This window comes from Chiloscyllium punctatum, chromosome 2 (genome assembly GCF_047496795.1).
Source record: "Chiloscyllium punctatum isolate Juve2018m chromosome 2, sChiPun1.3, whole genome shotgun sequence".
Taxonomy (NCBI): domain Eukaryota; kingdom Metazoa; phylum Chordata; class Chondrichthyes; order Orectolobiformes; family Hemiscylliidae; genus Chiloscyllium; species Chiloscyllium punctatum.
The window spans coordinates 62,006,219-62,025,716 of record NC_092740.1 but is presented as its reverse complement, the minus strand read 5'-3'; the positions used below and the strand labels follow the sequence as shown (position 1 = coordinate 62,025,716).

The following is a 19,498-nucleotide window of genomic DNA, read 5'->3' as shown; positions in this document are numbered from 1 at the left end:
CAGAATCAATTTCCCCTGTTTAAAATTTAACCAAAGCTTGGTAGTTAATTGTCAATCATAATTTATTGATGTATTCAGCATGGCAATGTCTCTATCAATCAGAATCCACTTGGCAACCACTCAGCACTATCCTCTCATGCTGTATAAATGTTGGTTTTCCCCTTGAATTTGTATTCTTGGAAAATATCCTGTTGAGTGCAAGATGAAATGCTTCAACAAACTGTGTTTTGTTTCATCAATATTCAATTCTGTAATGCCAAACTTTTGTAACTTTTTTTTGTTAATGTAACTAATGATATCTCATCTCTCTGCTCATAGTCAGCTTATTCACTTCTTCTTGTAATTGTTCAAGGACTCTATGTTTAGACATTGCTGATGTTCAAATCATTTTTGACTTAGTTCAGCAGTACTATCTGTCAAATGCATTCCTTTGACTTCAGCATTCAAGATCCCATTTTAAAATCCATATAATGTTGTTGACCACAAATATGAGTTAGGCACTATTTCATAAAATAGGTTTTATAATTCCAAGCTGTTGTATACTTTGGGTGGAATCTCCTCGGGGTTTGTCTGATGTGGACGATGGTGAGATTTGCGGCAGAGTTGGATGAGAAGTCTTGTGAGGCCTAACTTGATATTGACAGCATCGCGCTGCATTTTTTATGCATTTGCCAAGTGATGAGACACATGTTTTGTTGGGCAACTGTGAATTATTGTTTATAAAACACCTCGATGACATGCCAACACCCCTCATTCATAGGAGAAAGTGAGGACTGCAGATGCTGGAGATCAGAGCCGAAAATGTGTTGCTGGAAAAGCACAGCAGGTCAGGCTGCATCCAAGGAACAGGAGAATCGACGTTTCGGGCATCAGCCCTTTCCTGAAGAAGGGCTGATGCCCGAAACGTCGATTCTCCTGTTCCTTGGATGCTGCCTGACCTACTGCGCTTTTCCAGCAACACATTTTCGGCTCCCCTCATTCATATTCTGCTTTCTACCTTACAAAACTTGCCAAACAAGTTAGATATTGAGAGAAGTCAATGAGAGAGTACCTGGTGAATTCAGCTTGCCACTTGGATTGAAGGATCTTCATATTGAACACGAGGTACCAACATGTACCATGGAGACTGTCCGCATGCATACACACACAAATAATGTTTTTCTTTTGGGATGAGAGAGGGGCAAGTATTAAGGAAGATGAAGGTGGGTGGCACAGCTGTTATGTTTTGTGTGTGAATGAGTCGACAACATAGCGGGCATGCAGGGCAGTTGTAGGGCAAAGCAAGTGAGGAAAGTTTCTGCAGGCTATGGTGAGAGTGTTTGAGTGTTGAGTCTTGCTGGGAGGTGAGTACAGTAGCAGAGACAGATTGAATGTGCAGTGCTAGAAAAGGTGACGTTTACGCTGCCAGAGTGAAGAAGGTAATTACCCTATTTCTGTCAGCTCTGTGCATTTCTCCAGATGACCATAATTGCATTGAACCACGTGGTATCCTTGGACCAGGCTGGCCTTGGTCTTATGTTGTAAGTCCTGCCTCTGTGCCACCCCATCCAGCAGAAGCTCCAGAACCCTTCTCACAAAGCAGCATGAGGATTCCCCCTATCTGCAATGTCCTGGGCAAGTACAGGAACTGTGTAGAGCAGCTCTGGACTGACAGTGCTCATCCAGAAGCACAATGGGGTTTTTAAAGATGGTGTGGGTGCAAGCGATGCCAGTGAATTTTAAGCTATCCTCTGAGTTGTGGGTTGTTCTATAAATCTTCTCATGTGGTAAAATGGGGTTATAATTGGATAGGAGAGCTGCTATAGGGCTGGGGTAAGTAATTAATGAGGTTTGGTGAGATATGGAGAGAAAACCTGCTAGGGCTTGTGTTGGAAATCCTTCCAAAAAATTCAACACAACTCAGTCTTAGGCAAAAAAATGCAAATTTCATCACTATGCTTAAAAAATCGTTGTCCTCTGCTTCACTTCGAACTTGCTTTGGTTCCCTGATGTTGACCAGGAATACAATTTAATTACAAGCTCTATTTCACCAATACCAGTGAACAGTATCTTGTTTATTGGCTATAACATCCATAAAGTTTTCTCTGAGACAGAACACCCCATTGGACATCCAAGCAAAAGCTGGTATTTCTTCTGAAATATTCTAATGACTGGCAATGTCTCTTGCCACTAGGAATCAATTTGGGATACAAAATGAATGGCACAGGCTTGTTTCTTGCACTGGTTGAGGAAACCTTGAAGGATTCTCCTTCTCAACTTCTCCCTTTGCCTGAAGCATGGTGACCCTTCTGTCAAACTTGAGTCATCTCTCTGTCTAATGAGACAACAGCTCCACGGTCCAGTAGGTCTATGGTGACTTTACCTTTTACCTTGCAACTGCCATGTACTTGGAGAACTTACTGCTATATACTGTTTTGTCACTGTTCTTCAAACTTTATCCTGTGGAGTAACTTTATTGCACTAGTAAATTACTTCCTTTTTCACACCAAATAGTTCTGTCTTTTTCTGATTGTGATTGTAACTTTTGTCTATATACAGAGTCTGTTTGGTTATGCTTTGGGTATCTTCTGGAAGTTATATTGAGACTTAAAAACTCATACATTAATGTTGGCGAACCATTAAGCATTAAAAAAAATTGAAAAAATGCAGAAGCAATGAAAGCTTTTAGTTTTGTTTGCATACCTCAAAATGCTTTACCGAACAATGATTAGTACTTTCAGGTATTTTAGAAATTCAATCAAATGCATCATGCAACTCCAATAACGTGCAATAGCCTGAAACAATAGGGATAAAAGAGAACTGATTACTTATTGAGTGTAAAGAAAGTCCATAATATACTCCAATGGGAAAGAAAGGATCATATATTTCAAAGAGCAGTCCCTACAGATCCTGCTGACATTACAGCATAAGATGAGTCATGAATTGCCAGTAATTTCTGCAGAGACAGGGTTATATTTGTGCTAGCTATGATTCACCAGAGTTCTCAACAACCACCCACAACATTGAATTATTCATCTACTAAATTAATTGTTTGCTGCTCAAAGCTCTTAGCTTCAAAACAAAGTTCATCTTTTAGAGGTGCACTTGTTATTAAAAATGCATTCAAAATCTTATTATGTTTTATATATTCTTCCATCTAAAGCAAGATACAAGGACTTCATCAATGCTCCCGAAACTAGACCTTCATGTTATCCCTGTGTGGAAGAAGGGAATAACAGGCAAAGGAATTGTGCTAACTGTGCTTGATGATGGATTGGAATGGAATCACACAGATATTCAAGCAAATTATGTGAGTAACACTGAAAGGAATATTTTTAGATTTTTTCATCTCCAAGATTCATCATAACTCTCCTGAAGCTGAAATATGAATTCAATGTGATTATATTGAATTGCAACTATTTATAGGCAGCAATGGATTTCAACAGCTCAAGAATTAATTTCTGCACTTTTGGTTTGCAAAATTTTCCTATTTGTTCTGGCAAAATCTTGAGAATGAATTTCAGTTAATTCATTTTGGAAGTTAAACCAATGAACTTATAATTAAGTATTGATTCGTAGAGTTGGTTTAGTGTTGCAAAATTCATTTCATAGATTGTTTAGTATAGCAATTTTAGTTGATATTGGAACCCATATACAAGTCCTGAGTATATGGATAAACTCATGTTCCAAGCATTCAAAATTCTGGTACAATGAATTTGAATTTTAAATAAACAACAAAGATTGATCAAATAGGCGATAATGAAAAGTAACAATGCATTTACAAGTGTGAGTTTTTATTCCCCATGAAGTACCTGTCTGCAAAATGAGGAAAGATAAATTGGCTTTTAATACTACTACCATTTTGCTACAAACCAGCTGCAAACAGATAGAACATAGAACAATACAGCGCAGAACAGGCTCTTCAGCCCTCAATATTGCGCAGACCTGTGAACTATTCTCCGCTTGTCCCCTCAGTATCCCATCATCATCCATATGCTTATCCAAGGATTGTTTAAATCTCCCTAACATGGCTGAGTTAACTACATTGGCAGGCAGGGCATTCCACACTTTACCACTCTCTGAATAAAGAACCTGCATCTGACATCTGTCTTAAATCTATCACCCCTCAATTTGTAGTTATGCCCTCTCGTACACGCTGACGTCATCATCCTAGGAAAACGACTCTCACTGTCTACCTATCTAATCCTCTGATCATCTTGTATGTCTCTATCAAATCCCCTCTAAGCGTTCTCCTTTCCAATGAGAACAGACCCAAGTCTCTCAGCCTTTCCTCATAAGACCTTCCCTCCTGAAGAAGGGCTTATGCCCGAAATGTCGATTCTCCTGTTCCTTGGATGCTGCCTGACCTGCTGCGCTTTTCCAGCAACACATTTTCAGCTCTGATCTCCAGCATCTGCAGTCCTCACTTTTTCCTTCCCTCCAGACCAGGCAACATCCTGGAAAATCTCCTTTGCACCTTTTCCAATGCTTCCACATCCTTCTTGAAGTACAGAATCCAGAATGTACACAATATTCCAAGTGTGGCCACACTAGTGATTTGTATAGTTGCAGCATGATATTGCGGTTCCGGAATTAAATCCCACTGCCAATGAAACGTAACACACCGTATGCCTTCTTAACAGCACTATCAACCTGGGTGGCAACTTTCAGGATTCTATGTTCATGGAATCCAAGATCCCACTGCACCTCCACACTACCAAGAATCTTTCTGTTGACCCAGCATTCTGCCTTCCTGTTATTCTTCCCAAAATGCATCACCTCACATTTAGCTGCATTAAACTCCATTTCCTACCTCTCAGCCTAAATCTGTAGCCCAAGTTCCCCTGCAACTTGTAACATTCTTCCAAACTGTCCACGACTCCACTGACTTTAGTGTCATCTGAAAATTTACAAATCCATCTACCTATGCCGGCGTCTAAGTCATTTATAAAAGTGACAAATAGTAGTGGTCCCAAAACAGATCTTTGTGGCACACCACTAGTAACCGGACTCCAGGTTGAATATTTTCCATCAATCACCACTTGCTGCCTTCTTTCAGAAAGCCAGTTTCTAATCCAAACTGATAAGTAAGGGTTGAGGGGATGGGTGAGAGCAGTAACAAATTAAAAATTCTATATAAGAATGCACAAAGCATTAGACACAAGGTGGATGAGCTTGAGGCTCTTTTGGAAATTGGCAGATACGATATTGTGGGGATAACTGAGACGTGGCTTCATGGGGACAGGGCCTGGGAAATGAATATTCAAGGCTACACGTGCTATCGTAAGGACAGACTGACGGGCAGAGGGGGTGGGGTGGCCTTGTTGGTAAGGGAGGATATTCAGTCCCTTGCGCGGGGGGACCTAGAGTCAGGGGATGTAGAGTCAGTGTGGATAGAGCTTCGAAACACTAAGGGTAAAAAGACCCTCATGGGAGTCATCTACAGGCCCCCAAACAGTAGTCTGGATGTCGGATGTAAGTTGAATCAGGAGCTGAAATTGGCTTGTCACAAAGATGTTACTACAGTTGTTATGGGGGATTTTAACATGCAGGTAGACTGGGAGAATCAGAATGGTATCGGGCCTCAAGAAAGAGACTTTGTGGAGTGCCTCAGAGATGGATTTTTAGAGCAGCTGGTGCTGGAGCCGACCAGGGATAAGGCGATTCTGGATCTGGTATTGTGTAACGAACCTGAATTGGTCAGTGACCTCGAAGTGAAGGAGCCATTGGGAAGTAGTGACCATAATACAATAAGCTTCAATCTGCAATCTGTACAATCGGAAGTGACAATATTTCAGTTGAATAAAGGGAAATATGGAGCTATGAGGGAGCAACTGGCCAAAGTTCAATGGTGCAATACCTTAACAGGGAAGACCGTGGAGGAACAATGGCGGATATTTCTGTGTATAATGCAGAAGTTGCAGGATCAGTTCATTCCTAAAAGGAAGAAAGATCCCAGGAGGAGACATGGGTGGGCGTGGCTGACGAGGGAAGTAAAGAAACATATAAAGTTAAAAGAGAAAAAGTATAACTTAGCAAAGATAAGTGGGAAAACTGAGGACTGGGAAGCTTTTAAAGAACAACAGAGGATTAGTAAGAAGGAAATACGCAGAGAAAAAATGAGGTACGAAGGTAAACTGGCCAATAATGTAAAGGAGGATAGTAAAAGCTTTTTTAGGTATGTCCAAGGCAAAAAAATGGTTAGGACAAAAATTGGGCCCTTGAAGACAGAAACAGGGGAATATATTACTGGGAACAAAGAAATGGCAGAGGAATTAAATGGGTACTTCAGATCTGTGTTCACTGGGGAAGACACAAGCAATCTCCCTGAGGTAACAGTGGCTGAAGGACCTGAACTTAAGGGAATTTATATTTGCCAGGATTTGGTGTTGGAGAGACTGTTAGGTCTGAAGGTTGATAAGTCCCCGGGGCCTGATGGCCTGCATCCCAGGGTACTGAAGGAGGTGGCTCGGGAAATCGTGGATGCGCTGGTGATTATTTTCCAGAGTTCAATAGAATCGGGGTCGGTTCCTGAGGATTGGAGGGCGGCTAATGTTGTGCCACTTTTTAAGAAGGGTGGGCGGGAGAAAGCAGGAAATTATAGACCAGTTAGTCTGACCTCAGTGGTGGGAAAGATGCTGGAGTCTATTATAAAGGATGAAATTACGGCACATCTGGATAATAGTAACAGGATAGGACAGAGTCAGCATGGATTTATGAAGGGGAAATCATGCTTGACTAATCTTCTTGAATTTTTTGAGGATGTAACTCGGAAGATGGACGAGGGAGATCCAGTGGATGTAGTGTACCTGGACTTTCAGAAAGCTTTTGATAAAGTCCCACACAAGAGGTTAGTGAGTAAAATTAGGGTGCACGGTATTGGGGGCAAAGTACTAGATTGGATAGAGAATTGGTTGGCTAATAGGAAACAAAGGGTAGTGATTAACGGCTCCATTTCGGAATGGCAGGCAGTGACCAGTGGGGTACCGCAGGGATCCGTGCTGGGACCGCAGCTTTTTACAATATATGTAAATGATATAGAAGATGGTATCAGCAATAACATTAGCAAATTTGCTGATGATACAAAGCTGGGTGGTAGGGTGAAATGTGAGGAGGATGTTAGGAGATTACAGGGTGACCTGGACAAGTTGGGTGAGTGGGCAGATGCATGGCAGATGCAGTTTAATGTGGATAAATGTATGGTTATCCACTTTGGTGGCAAGAACAGGAAGGCAGATTACTACCTCAATGGTATCAAATTAGGTAAAGGGGCTGTTCAGAGAGATCTGGGTGTTCTTGTCCACCAGTCAATGAAGGCAAGCATGCAGGTACAGCAGGTCGTGAAGAAGGCTAATAGCATGCTGGCCTTCATAACAAGAGGGATTGAGTATAGAAGCAAAGAGGTGCTTCTGCAGCTGTACAGGGCCCTGGTGAGACCACACCTGGAGTACTGTGTACAGTTCTGGTCTCCAAATTTGAGGAAAGACATTCTGGCTATTGAGGGAGTGCAGCGTAGGTTCACGAGGTCAATTCCTGGAATGGCAGGATTGCCTTACACGGAAAGACTGAAGCGACTGGGCTTGTATACCCTTGAGTTTAGAAGACTGAGAGGGGACCTGATTGAAACGTATAGGATTATGAAAGGATTGGACACTCTGGCAGGAGGAAACTTATTTCCGCTGATGGGGGAGTGCCGAACCAGAGGACACAACTTAAAAATACGGGGTAGACCATTTACGACAGAGATGAGGAGAAACTACTTCACCCAGAGAGTGGTGGCTGTGTGGAATGCTCTGCCCCAGAGGGCAGTGGAGGCCCAGTCTCTGGATTCATTTAAGAAAGAATTGGATAGAGCTCTTAAAGATAGTGGAGTCAAGGGTTATGGAGATAAGGCTGGAACAGGATACTGATTGGGAATGATCAGCCATGATCATATTGAATGGCGGTGCAGGCTCGAAGGGCTGAATGGCCTACTCCTGCATCTATTGTCTATTGTCTATTGTCTAAATCACCCTCAATCCCATGCCTCTGCATTTTCTCCAACAGGTCAGGCAGCATCCAAGGAACAGGAGAATCGACATTTCGGGCATCAGCCCTTCTTCAGGATCCTGAAGAAGGGTTGATGCCTGAAACGTCGATTCTCCTGTTCCTTGGATGCTGCCTGACTTGCTGCGCTTTTCCAGCAACACATTTTCAGCTCTGATCTCCAGCATCTGCAGTCCTCACTTTCTCCTCGAAGATTTTATCCAACAGCCTACCATGTGTAACCTTATCAAAGGCTTTACTGAAGTCCATGTATGCCACGTCAACTGCCCTACCCTCATCTACATGCTTGGTCACATTTTCAAAAAACTCAATGAGGTTTGTGAGACATGACCTGCCCTTGATGAAACCATGTTGACTGTGCTTTTCCAGCACCACATTTTCGACTCTGCTTTTCTCACTTTCTCCCCTCCTGAATGATGTCAGACTCTTTGACTTGACTGATGACTACGCCTCTTAGACTATGAGACATGCTCATTTGGATGAAGCATTTGCAGTATGTTTGTCATGTAAGCTGCTGGCACATGCTGTCAGTGTGACGTTGATGTAACCTGGTGATGTACAACCACATAACTACACCTTGACTGATCCCCACTGACAACAATGACAAGGTGCCTAGCTTTGTGGTTGTTTAGCTTCTCTCCACAGTGCGATGCTAATGAGAGAAATGTGTCTCTTACTACTATTAGTGAGTTTCTTGTCTCACCATTCCAAACTTGGTGAAAAATTGAGATTTTCTTTTTTTTGATGTTGAGAATCTCATTACATTGATCTCACCAGATTTTCCGAACTAACCTTCTATTGCCTGTTTCGTTCAAGGCTGGGAGATTCCCACCCTACGTTTTGACAGTCATTAGTTTAATTTAGATTACTTACTGTGTGGAAACAGGCCGTTCGGCCCAACAAGTCCACACCGCCCCACCAAAGCACAACTCACCCACACACCTACATTTACCCCTTACCTAACACTACGGGCAATTTAGCATGGCCAATTTACCTGACCTGCACATCTTTGGATTGTGGGAGGAAACCAGAGCACCCGGAGGAAACCCACGCAGACACAGGGAGAACGTGCAAACTCCATACAGTCAGTCGCCTGAGACGGGAATTGAACCCTGGTCTCTAGCGCTGTGAGGCAGCAGTGCTAACCACTGTGCCACCGTGCCATTCACAATAGTGTTAAGTCAGTGGTGCTTGCTTATTTAATATATATATATACAGCAGTTCTTACTTGTTTAAAAATGTGAAATCTTGTGGTGCCATTCTGTTAGTTAATCACTGTGTCTTTGAATTTCTTTTTATATACTTAATGGCCTTTATGGAGATCATAACTGAACACATAGCCAATAGACACCACACAAACTGTACAGTTAGGCGAATGAATGCCAAGCAGCATGCGGAAAAAATAAGTTTGGAGTGAATTGATCTCAATGTCAAGATGGGTTTCACCACACTTACTGCCTGATCCTGCAACACATTTTACCAGAGGCCACCCTGATCAGATGCCTAAAAGATTCTTCAGTTTTTAATCTGATCCTCCTTATAAAATGACTTTTCATAGTTTAGACATCGTCTCTCCTGTGAGCTTTTTCTCTTTTGAAGTATGCACTGTCCTTTGCAGCAAGATAAGTCTATTCCACAATACATGACAGCATCATTCAGTTCATATACTGATTTGGAAAGACAGCCAGTGGCTGCATGGAGAAGAGATAGAAATTTGCTTTGGACCACTTTTGAAGACTTGGTATACCAAGAGGCTAAGATTAATAGAAATTGCAGATGTATTCTCACCTTGACACATCTCACTAGATTTGTTTGAAAGCAATGGTTTCTTTCCACCAAAATTTTGGCAAACTTACTTTCTAATGCATTTCAATGCCAACAGAATTTTTGAAAATATTAAATCAGAATAAACATGGAAACTATTCAGTGCTATAGATTTTCAATGTTTATCACAATGAATTTATATTTTGGAGCAGTAAGTGCAGAATTATTTTATACTATTTTTCTTAACAATTGATCATTATTGCCCTTTGAAACTGTACATAAGAAAGAATAACTTCCACGATATGTTGAAAGTTAAACTAAATTAATGTTATTTCAGTTCCTGATAGATTGTCAGTTTGTCAATATTGGAAATGTATGGAGCTGAACCTGCAAAAAATAAGTTTCACAAAAAGAGAAAAGGAGACAAAGCCACATGGTTTTCCTCAGCATTTCAATTTTTTAACAAAATGTGTTTTGATTTACACTTGTGTAAGTTACTTCCCAAAGTTTAACCAAAATAACTTTGGATGTTAGGCTATCGAAAGGCAAATACAGCACATGGTGCAGTACTAAATGATCAAGGCTTTATTTCCCATGTTCAAGCATAAGCATCGCTGGCTGGGCCAGCATTTATTGCCCATTCCGAGTTGCACTTGAGAAAGTGATGATTTGCCTTCTTGAACTGCTGCAGCCCATGTGCTATAGATATAACCGCTGCTATTAGGAGAGGATTTCTAGGATTTTGACCCAGCTGCAGTGAAGAAATCGTGAGATTGTTCCAAGTCAGAATGGTGTGTAATTTGGAGGGATACATGATCAAGTTTTGTTCACTGACAATTACTATATTAAATGAAACCTATATCTTGGTCTGAAATAATTTATTAACCACAAAGAAGTAGAACTATTTTTATTATTCATAACTAACTGGGCAATCATCATAAAGGAGACAAATTATTACACAATCTTCTTGTAATTTTCTGTAAGTTTTAATTCAATATAATAAAATCAGCAGTACAAGCATGAGTTCTTGCCATTGACTGTGATGTTTTCTTTACATTTCAATACCATATTTGATTATATTTGTGTGGAAGCTGATCACATCATTTAGATTTTAAACAATCCTCTGTCGACTTGGATCACAAATATTGCTGAGCAATATTCCAACTAATTCAAACAAATATAATGTCAATGTTCCAAAAAAACATTAGTTGTGATACTTGACTATTAATGCTTTAATTTCCATTCTTATTTCTATAGGATCCGGAAGCAAGCTATGATTTTAATGATAATGACCCCGATCCATTCCCCAGATATGACCCAACTAATGAAAATAAGTAAGTTTACACTTATCATAAAACATGAAATTGACTGATGCCAGTGAATTCACACATCAGGATCTAGATTCATTTCAGTAAAATGAGAAGTTAAAAAGAATTTAGTCAGTAATTCCCTCTGCCTTTGTAGCTTTGCTGGAAGTACAGCGGGAACCTCCTACTCTGTGTCTGATGATGTAATAGTGGAAGGACTGGGGAATATCTTCATAATTACTTTTGTCTTTTGACTTATGGGAAGTTGATAAAATCAACTGTCACTAGTAAATTAGAAAGTAAAGGCTATTTCTTGGTAAGGATGAAAAACCGTAGCTATGAGGATAGATTGGAGAATTTGGGAATGTTTTCCTTGGAAATGTGAAGTCTAGGGAAACTTGATTTAAGTTTTCAAAACTCTGAGGGGTCTGGACAGAATTGCCATGGAGAAATTGTTCCCTCTCACAAAAAGATTGAGAATCAGTCGAGATGGAACTTAAAGGGATTTGCAAAAGACGCAAGTCCAAGGTGAGAAAAAGCTCTTTCACACAGCTAGTGATCTGGGTTTGGAAATCATTCTCTGGTATCATGGTGGTGGCAGATCTACTGAAGAAGGCAATAGCTTATTATTTAAATAGAAACAAAATGTGAAGTCATGGAAAAAGGGCAGGAGTTAGGCATTATGTCAGAGTGCTCAGAGAGCTGGTGCAGACATGATGGGCTGAATGGCCTGCTCCAGTACCGTAGCAATTCTTGATTCCATAAGCTGAAGCTAGCTAATGCAAACTTGAATTTGGGTTGTTTGATCCCTCACCCAGTTAGTATGTATTTGTATTCAAAGTTGTCTATAATGTGGTATTGATGAGTACATTGTAATTAACATGGGAAAGAGGAAGTCCACATTTGATTAGATTACTTACAGTGCACAAAAGCAGATCGATAGAAGGGAGCAGGAAGATACGTTAACCCTCCGAACAGCATCCCACCCAGACCCACCCTATCCCTGTAACCCTGCAAATCCCATGGCTAGCCATCTAGTTGATACATCCCTGGACACTATGGATAATTTAGCGTGGCCAATCCACCTAACCTGCACATCTTTGGACTGTGGGAGGAAACCAGAGCACCCAGAGGAAATCCATGCAGGCAAGGGGAGAATTTGCAGACTTCATACAGTCAGTGTCCCAAGGGTGGCAACTGAACCCGGACTCCTGGCTCTTTGAGGCAACAGTGCTAACCATTGAGCCACTGTGCTGCCCCAGAGTATCCTTAAATATATCTGCAAAGGATACAACAGGAGATCAAGTGAACTGCTGAGATTCTATCTCTTGATAGGGTTAGTGTGAAAAGAGATATGCTGGGGTATTGATATGAATTAGGAATATATAATACATATGCTAAAGACTGCACTGTTCCCCAGCACTCCACATTTTGATAATTAACAAAAACCCTGGACTCAAAATCTCTTACAAACTTTCCTTTAAGTTATCAAACTATTCTCGAAAATCTTTTCCTGTTAATGATTTGAATGGAAAATTTGCAGTCAGCACAGGCTGGGAGTTTCCATCTTATGCTGACAAAGACTTTTACTAAAATTACTGCTCGGTGATAACTCAGGGCCATTAGTTTTTGCATGGGGAATTTGCCATACAATTGCAGAGTTCAATCTGTTTCCATGAAAAATGAAGTTGAGGATTATCAGCTCAACCACGGTCTCATTGAATGGCAGAGTAGACTCAATGGGCTTAATGACCACAATCCCTCCGGTGCCAGTGATGCAACAGTTCTGGCAGCCTATCACTTTACTGCTTTGGAGTTCAGTGGCCAGCACTGCTGCCTCACAGCGCCAGCGACCTGGGCTCGATTCCAGCCTCAGTCTTCTGTCTGTGTGGAGTTTGCACATGCCCCCTGTGTTTTCATGGGTTTCCTCCCACAATCCAAAAATGTGAAGGTTAGGTGAATTGGCCATGCTAAATTGCCCATAGTATATATTATTAGTCAGGAGTAAATAGAGGGTAGGGGAATTGGTCTGGATGGGTTACTGTTTGGAGGGTTGGGGTGGATTTGTTGGGCTGAAGGGCCTGTTTCCACACTAAAGGAATTCTAATTCTAAAATCTGCTCTTAATCCTTTAGTCTTATGGTCTTAATGAAGATTGCCTGAAGTCCTGAAATGGATTCAGTTGCCAATAAATATGCCCTTGGACAGTTTCATGCAAATTTGAATTTAACTCTGTTGTCATACTATAGTGAATTTGAATATGATCACTTACAATGTATCGAGTCTGTTTTTACAGCAAGACAATGACTGGAATTGTCAATGTTTCCTACTCTTAGGGATGAGAGTCATAAATTTTCTATCTGCTGCAACAGTAGTGAGTGCTCAACAGTAAGGGACTCAGGATTTTCACATCTGGGTTGACTCATTTTCTGGTGTTAAGGGTAATTCTATATTTTGCTGGATATTAACACCATTTCCAGTGTAATTAGAATACTCATCTTGGACAAGAATTCTGTTGGAAAAACTTGTCATAGGGGAAGCTGCCATGTGAAGATTTGAGAAAGTCCTTAAAAAAGCCTGCCCTACAATGTTACAATGCCTGCAATGAATGAAGCTGAAAATGTGTTGCTGGAAAAGCGCAGGAGGTCAGGCAGCATCCAAGGAGCAGGAGAATCGATGTTTCGGGCATGAGCCCTTCTTCAGGAATGAGGAAAGTGTGCCAAGCAGGCTAAGATAAAAGGTAGGGAGGAGGGACTTGAGGGAGGGGCGTTGGAAATGCGATAGGTGGAAGGAGGTCAAGGTGAGGGTGATAGGCCGGAGTGGGGGTGGGGGCGGAGAGGTCAGGAAGAAGATTGCAGGTTAGGAAGGTGGTACTGAGTTCGAGGGTTGGGACTGAGACAAGGTGGGGGGAGGGGAAATGAGGAAACTGGAGAAATCTGAGCTCATCCTTTGTGGTTGGAGGGTTCCTAGGCAGAAGATGAGGCGCTCTTCCTCCAGCCGTCGTGTTGCTATGGTCTGGCGATGGAGGAGTCCTGAGGACCTGCCTGTCCTTGGTGGAGTGGGAGGGGGAGTTGAAGTGTTGAGCCACGGGGTGGTTGGGTTGGTTGGTCCGCGTGTTCCAGAGGTGTTCTCTGAAACGTTCCGCAAGTAGGCAGCCTGTCTCCCCAATATAGAGGAGGCCACATCGGGTGCAGCAGATGCAGTAAATGATGTGTGTGGAGGTGTAGGTGAATTTGTGGTGGATATGGAAGGATCCCTTGGGGCCTTGGAGGGAAGTAAGGGGGAGGTGTGGGCATAACTTTTGCATTTCTTGCGGTTGCAGGGGAAGGTGCCGGGAGTGGAGGTTGGGTTGGTGGGGGTGTGGACCTGACGAGGGAGTCACGGAGGGAATGGTCTTTTCGGACACTTATAGGGGAGGGGAGGGAAATATATCCCGGGTGGTGGGGTGCGTTTGGAGGTGGCAGAAATGACGACGGATGATATGATGTATATGGAGGTTGGTGGGGTGGTAGGTGAGGACCAATGGGGTTCTGTCCTGGTGGCGATTGGAGGGGCGGGGCTCAAGGGCGGAGGAGTGGGAAGTGGAGGAGATGCGGTGGAGAGTATCGCTGACCATGTCTGGGGGGAAATTGCGGTCTTTGAAGAAGGAGGCCATCTGCAGGTCCTTAGACTCCTCCATCGCCAAACCATAGCAACACGATGGCTGGAGGAAGAGTGCCTCATCTTCTGTCTAGGAACCCTCCAACCACAAGGGATGGACTCAGATTTCTCCAGTTTCCTCATTTCCCCTCCCCCCTCCTTGCCTCAGTCCCAACCCTCGAACTCAGCACCACCTTCCTAACCTGCAATCTTCTTCCTGACCTTTCCGCCCCCACCCCCACTCCGGCCTATCACCCTCACCTTATCACTCTCACCTTAATCTCCTTTCACCTATCACATTTCCAACGCCCCTTCCCCAAGTCCCTCCTCCCTACCTTTTGTCTTAGCCTGCTGGGCACACTTTCCTCATTCCTGAAGAAGGGCTCATGCCCGAATCGTCGATTCTCCTGTTCCTTGGATGCTGCCTGACCTGCTGCGCTTTTCCAGCAACACATTTTCAGCTCTGATCTCCAGCATTTGCAGTCCTCACTTTCTCCTGCAATGAATGAAAATAACCTTTAGATCCTTTCCCCAAAGTTCCTCAGCCAGGAAAGCTAAAGTGTTTCTTGTAACCGGCATTGCTCGAGCACAAAAGATATATTGAAAAGTGTCATGTTGACGCAGTATTATTTTCTATTTGCTTACATAATGACTTCCTGAATTGATGAGAACTAAGGGCATCCTGGGAATCCATCGGTGCAGTTCCCATTGAATCATCTCTTCACATCTATTTCAGTGAGTCGGCATAATTGACAATCTTTTTCAGAGAATGATTCTGAGAACTATTGCAGATTTCCAGAATCATTACACTGTGGTTGGAGTATGGTTACAGATTCCAAGGATGATTCCCGATTTAGAAATGTGCAAGAGGTGGACTTTTAATTTAGCTCACAGCATTGAAAGGGTATTGATACAGACCAGAGAGAAACTAAACAAACACTTACCAGGGGCTGGTGAAATGTTTCCCTAATACAGCAAAGCCAAGTATGACAAACAGAGAATTCTCATTCCTTCTCCTGTATTCCTTTTCATCTCTTCATGCATGAAAAGAGTAAGCTTTCCTCAGTCCTTGCTTTCTCATATCCTGTGTAAACACTGCCATAATGTGAAGGTTTTAGTTGCTGGTACATGTTTATTTAGAGCGCAGACACTTGGTTTAATGTCTACATTGTGATTCTATCAACAAATGGGAATTGGGGTCAGCACCGTATACGTTTGCCTGATTTTAAAATTTGAAATATGCACAAAGACAAGAGTTTTAAAAAGTTGACTTGGGTAGTTGTATTTATATTACCTGTATCAAGGATCAATCTGCAGTAGTTTAAACAGGGTGTAGGAAAGTATTAGCTTGACTTTGACCCAGTTTTCAATTTTGTACCTGAAACCTGAACAATGTTTCAATTTTGGAGGTTTTTCCTATATGTTTAAACTTCACATTCCTGGCAGTCAACAAATGCCTTGGGAGTCCTAATCAACTACAGGTATATGCCAACTATGAGTTACATTATATTTTTACAAGAATAATATTAACATGATAAGATTTATACTGGATCACAATCAAAAGCATCACCTTATTTTTCAATGTTGGCCTTAAACAAAATATGTGCTACTATAGATTTATACATTGTACATTTTATACGATAAGTTGTATATGCACAGTTTGCAAAAACAAGGCTATATTTCCCATTGGATTTGATGAATTCTAATCTGTCTTTTTTTTAGGCATGGTACCAGGTGTGCTGGGGAAATTGCAATGCAAGCCAATAACAAGAAATGTGGTGTAGGAGTGGCTTATAATTCAAAAGTTGGAGGTACAGTATAGCTGAACAAGAGCATTTTCTAATTCACTGTGAGTTTAAGAGGTACATACCACAATGGCTGAAGATATAGATCTGTTTTTTCTTGTCCTCTTATCTAAAGTTAACTCAGAATTTGATATCTCTTTCCTGACAATGAAGCTTATTAAAAGCTTGCTTGGTTTTGGAATGGATTTATTAATTTCTTGTAATCAGTGGCAACATAAAGTTGTCTTTCTTTAGTTTGAAGTAATGAATTATATATCCCTGCTCAAACAACAAATTAATCAATTAACACCATCAGAACCTGGTTTTGGTCATTCCACTTATTGCTGTTTGTGAGACTTTATAATAAGACAAATTGGATGTTGTGCTTCCTGACATTTTATTTTATTTAAATGCATAATTCCTTATGACAATGATACAAAATCATATAGTCTTACTTGAAGGAAAATACAACCACATTGAACTGAAATAGCTGACACCAAACTAAAATAATGAAACATGAAGTTAATCATACATCACTAATCCAATAATTGTAGCCCTCAGTTTATGCCAATGGACAGTGTAAAATTACAAGCATTTCTTTTAGCATTCTAGATATTTTTTTCAAAGATATAAAGAGTTAAATACTTTAATAATTTTGACAGATCCTTTGAAAGTTGCTTTAGACATATTATTTTGACAGTTTTGTCTGTTTCCATTGGCAGTTATTTTGATAATTGCTTCTAAAAGGTAAGTGAGCAGTTCTAATGGGTTTCACAGTCAATGAGGTGATCCACATTTTACAGACATTCTTCCCACTTTTACCAATTCCAAATGGCACCTTCCCTTTCCCAAAGGAGTTCCAAGACCATATTCAAAAGGGTGCCTTACCTTTCTAAAAGGGTACCCAGCCTAGACAAGTGAATCCACAAAGTTTAGACCTACCCTGTCTAATCTGGACATTTTGTGCTTCAGATAGCCAAGACACCAAACTATACAGGAGTACAAGCAGTTACTGATTTGTATGGGTAACTGCCTCCATAAAGAGTGCATGGGAGAAATATGACCTGTTACAATGGTAGGTGCCATGTTTCGGGAGCAGTAATTCAGATTGACAGGCTCATTCATCATTTTGACGATAATAGTGAGACTCTGTGGACATGTGGAAATTCAAACCAATATATTCTACCTTTTGACATTTTACAACACAATAAATTACAGGCAACTCCAAAAAAAGCATTTTACATCTTTGTTGGGTTAATATTTACAAATGTCACACACAATTACATACTGTGCTGTGGCAATGCATTAACAAAGTGACATAGATCCCTTGCTCACTGCATCTAAATACATACACGTTAATTATTGTGGCAATACAAGTTATGAAATATTATGTAATATATCTTCTCCAATATGTTACTGCTGGTTATAGTAATGATTTGGTAGGAACATGTGCATAATTAGTAGCAAGATGAATTTTTATTTGAAAGCAATATAGTAAGGGAGATTTGTAACTTCTTTAAAAGATCTTTGGAATCTATTATTCTATTAAGATAGTTTGAGAATGACTTTTAAGAGTTATTATCAACTATAATGGTAGTAATTTCATTAGATAACAAAAAATATTCATCTCTATAATGTGATGACCCTGGACGTGAATGCAATACCAAAAGAAGTTTATAAAAACAGTTGCATGGTTGGAAGATATAAAAAGGGAGCTGCAGACACAAAGAAGTATTACAAGCAGAGGAACTGGATTGTAAAGACACAAAGACAGACACAAGGAGAAAGCAGATGGAAACAGAAAGAAAAGTGCAAATGTTTGTTGTGAGCAGCAGAAGCAAATAAGGAAGAGGTGAATTTTTCTGTTTGGCAGAAAAGTAGAGAGGACTTCTTAGAGATAAAGTACAAATTAATTAAGAAGATGTAAAACCTGGAAGTCTGTAATGGTTAACTTGAAGACATTAAAGAGTTAAGTATATTCCCAAAACTACCTGAACAGAGAATTGGAGAGTTTTTAATTGATCAGTTGAAGAAGAACTCGAGAAAGTTACACCATGAGGATGGATATAAAATGAGAAGGAGTGTGTTCATAGACCTGTTCCTTGATGATAATCATGAAACTTGAAGGTGAAAGGTGTTGTCAAATAGGGCCACTAATCCATTTTACATGAGCAAATAATGGCATATTGTGGAACTGTATTGCTACAAATGTTACATTTGTATGGAGAGTAATGCAAATACTTTTGGTTAACTAAGATCAATCTTTGTTATATCAACCATTGAAAGTGAAATTTATGTTTTCTGAAATTACTTATCACTTTAGGTACAATTTGTATTGATTCTAATTAGTGTTAAAGAGAAAGCTACAAAAAGCAGAACCTTGCTAGTAATTTCATCATTTGATGAGGGTCACCCAAAATCTTTGGTTATCTTGGTTTCTCATCTCCCCACGGGGATTGTTGCAGTAGGAAAAATGAAGTCATGTATATGTCAAATGTCACTTTGTCCAGCAACTGGCACAGGAATGCAGAGCTCCTAACTCAGATACAGGGGCACTACTTACTGACACACGAGCTCCTTCCACAACTTGCACTTATAAAATGCCAAAAATGTTGTCAAACATCCCAAAGTGCTTGGAATCATAAAACACAATATATGTTTTTGCATTAACATTGCTGAGTTACTTCCAGATTTATAGGTTCTTTGCTAGAAGAAAACTCTCTGTTTTCAAGTTATTTTGCATTCCCTCAACTATACCCTACTCTGACTTTAAACTTCCCCATTTTATCCACTAGAGACTGAATGAATGGCAGCTAAGTGATCTTCTCCCAGACTTCTGTCATTAAGTTGATGGTGGTGAATCATTTGATTTAATCACCAGAGTGACTACCTTAACGATAATCTTTTCTCCCTGAGAGCAAATGTTAGCTCTCATAAAGGTGAGATCATCACCGTGACACATATGATTTTCTGGATATAA

At 40.7% G+C, this 19,498-nt stretch overlaps 1 protein-coding gene across 1 annotated transcript in view; it reads left to right on the top strand.

Moving 5' to 3' along the window:
* The window catches only part of pcsk1 (proprotein convertase subtilisin/kexin type 1), an 85,878-nt gene that overhangs the window by 18,778 nt on the left and 47,602 nt on the right, over positions 1-19,498 (top strand). Inside the window, exons 4-6 of the mRNA XM_072583258.1 lie at positions 3,143-3,289; positions 11,047-11,123; positions 16,457-16,545. Coding sequence (XP_072439359.1) covers positions 3,143-3,289; positions 11,047-11,123; positions 16,457-16,545 — 313 coding nt within the window. The remainder of the gene's footprint in view (positions 1-3,142; positions 3,290-11,046; positions 11,124-16,456; positions 16,546-19,498) is intronic.